At 44.9% G+C, this 2,802-nt stretch overlaps 1 protein-coding gene across 1 annotated transcript in view; it reads right to left on the bottom strand.

The window, feature by feature from the left end:
* Positions 1-339: 339 nt before the first annotated feature.
* Positions 340-2,802, bottom strand: part of LOC113980814 (probable RNA-binding protein 23) — a gene marked incomplete at both ends in the record, with an annotated part of 3,396 nt that continues 933 nt past the window's right edge. Inside the window, one exon of the mRNA XM_027708029.1 lies at positions 340-543. Coding sequence (XP_027563830.1) covers positions 340-543 — 204 coding nt within the window. The remainder of the gene's footprint in view (positions 544-2,802) is intronic.

Raw genomic sequence — 2,802 nt, 5'->3', positions numbered from 1 at the left:
AATCCCAAATATCCTCAGACCCTCCCAGACCCCCCAAATCCCAAAATATCCACCCAAAACTTCCCCAAAAAATTCCAAAAATTAAAAAAAAATCAAAAAAATTTAAAAAAAAAATCGAAAAAAATCAGAAAAAAATCCAAAAAAAATCCCAAAAAATCCCCAAAAATTCCCAAAAAATCCCAAATATCCCGAGACCCTCCCAGACCCCCCAAATCCCAAAATTCTCCCCTTTTACCTTCCCAAAAAAATCCCCAAAATTAGAAAAAAAAATTGAAAAAAATTCAAAAAAAATTAAAAAAAAATCCAAAAAAATTCGAAAAAAATCCCAAAAAATTCCCAAAAAATCCCAAATGTCCCAAGACCCTCCCAGACCCCCCAAATCCCAAAATTTCCCAGTTTTTTTACCTTCCCAAAAGGCTCGAAGATGCCCCGGAGCATCTCCTTGGTGATGTTGCAGTGCAGGGCGCCCACGTAGAGCCTCAGGGGGCCCCCAGAGCCCTTCTGGAGAGGGGCTGCCATGGCTGCCAGACGGTTCTTCTCCGCCTGGGAAAGAATTCCCAAGGAATTTCATGGAATTCCGGAGAAAAATGGAAAAAAAATGGAAAAAAACGGGTGAAAAATGAGTGAAAAACGACCCAAAACGGGCGAAAATCGACCCCAAAACGGCCCCAAATCCGCCCCAAATTATCCAGGGGAGACACAAAATTCCAGGGGAGACCCCGGAATTCCGGGAATTCCTGGGAAAATGGGGAAAAACGGGAAAAAAAGGGGGGGAAATGGGGGAAAATCGACCTGAAACGGGCGAAAATCGACCCAAATCTCACCTGGGATCCCCCAAAATGGACCCAAATGGAACCAAAATCACCCAAAATGGACCCAAAATGGACCCAAAATCCAACCAAAATCCCCCAAAATGGACCCAAAATCCCCCAAAATGGACCCAAAATCACCCCAAAATCCACCCAAAATCCCCCAAAATGGACCCAAAATCACCCAAAATGGACCCAAAACCCACCTGGGACCCCCCAAAACCCACCTGAAACCCACCAAAATTGACCCAAAATCCCCCAAAATGGACCCAAAATTCACCCAAATCCCACCAAAATGGGGCAAAATCCCCCAAAACGGACCCAAAACCCACCGAAATGGACCCAAAACCCACCAAAATGAACCCAAATCCCACCTGGGACCCCCCATAATCCACCAAAATTAACCCAAAATCACCCAAAATGGACCCAAAACCAACCTGGGACCCCCCAAATCTCACCTGGGACCCCTCAGAATCCACCCAAAACCCCCCAAAATGGACCTAAAATCACCCAAAATGGACCCAAAATCCCTCAAAATGGACCCAAAATCCACCCAAAATCACCCAAAACCCACCTGGGACCTCCCAAATCCACCCAAATCCCACCACAATGGACCCAAAATCCCCCAAAATGGACCCAAAATCACCCAAAATCTACCCAAATCCCACCTGGGATCCCCCAAAATCCACCAAAATGGACCCAAAATGGCCCTAAATCCACCCGAAACAGCCCCAAATCCACTCAAAACGGCCCCAAATCCACCCCAAATTATCCATGGGAGACACAAAATTCCAAGGGAGGCCCCGAAATTCCCGGAATTCCCACAAAAACCGGGACAAAACCAGACAAAACCCACCCGAAACGGCCCCAAATCCACCCGAAACGGCCCCAAATTCCCTCTCCAAGATCTCCAAAATCCACCCCCAATTATCCAGGTGAGTCCTGGAATTCCAGGTGGGAACGGGAATGTCAGGTGGGATCCCAAAATTCCAAGAGGGACCCAAAAACTCCAGGTGGGACCCGGAATTCCCGCCGAAAACGGGCGAAAAAATGGCCCCGAATCGGCCAAAATCCACCCAAAATCAACCCAAAATCGACCCAAAATCCTCCCAAATCCATCCCAAATTATCCAGGTGGGACACAAGATTATCCAGGTGAGTCCTGGAATTCCAGGTGGGAACGGGAAGTTCAGGGAAGACCCCAAAAAATTCCAGGTTGGACCCGAAACTCCCGCGAAAAACGGGGGCAAAAAACGGCCCCAAATTGGCCAAAATGGACCCAAAACACCCCAAAATCCCCCCAAAATTCCAGGTGGGATCCAGAAATTCCAGGTGGGACCCCAAAATTCCAGGTGGGATCCAGAATTCCCACAAAAAAGGCTTGAAATGCCCCCCAAAAAAACCCAAAATCCCCCCAAAACGCCCCCTGAAAGGTCCTGAAAGCTCAGAGAGAAACGTCTAAAAAGGTCCTGGAAGGTCACAAAAAAAACCCCTAAAAAATTCCCCAAAAATCCTAAAAAAATCTGAAAAAATCCTAAAAAATTCCCAAAGATCCCCCCAAATTCCAAGAGTCCCAAACTCCCTCCAGACTCTCCAAGAGACTCCAAAACATCACAAAAAACCCTAAAAAAAGCCAAAAATCCTTTAAAAAATCACGAAAAAATTCCTGAAAAATTCCCAAAATTCCCAAAAAAATTCCCAAAAATTCCTAAAAAATTCCTAAAAATCCCGAGATTCCCCAAATTCCCCCAGACATTCCAAAAGACCCCTAAAGATCACAAGGAAAACTAAAAAAAAGCCAAAAACCCTTCAAAAAATCACAAAAAAATCACGAAAAAAATTCGTAAAAAATCCAGGAAAATTCCCAAAAATTCCCAAAAAATTCCCAAAAAAATCCCAAAAAATTCCCAAAAATCCTGAGGCTCCTGAACTCCCAGAGACATTCCCAAAGCCCCTAAAGATCACAAAAAACACCAAAAATCCCTAAAAAAAAA

This window comes from Neopelma chrysocephalum, unplaced genomic scaffold (assembly GCF_003984885.1).
Source record: "Neopelma chrysocephalum unplaced genomic scaffold, ASM398488v2 Primary Assembly neopelma1_95295, whole genome shotgun sequence".
Taxonomy (NCBI): Eukaryota; Metazoa; Chordata; class Aves; order Passeriformes; family Pipridae; genus Neopelma; species Neopelma chrysocephalum.
This window is presented reverse-complemented; position numbering and strand designations above follow the sequence as displayed.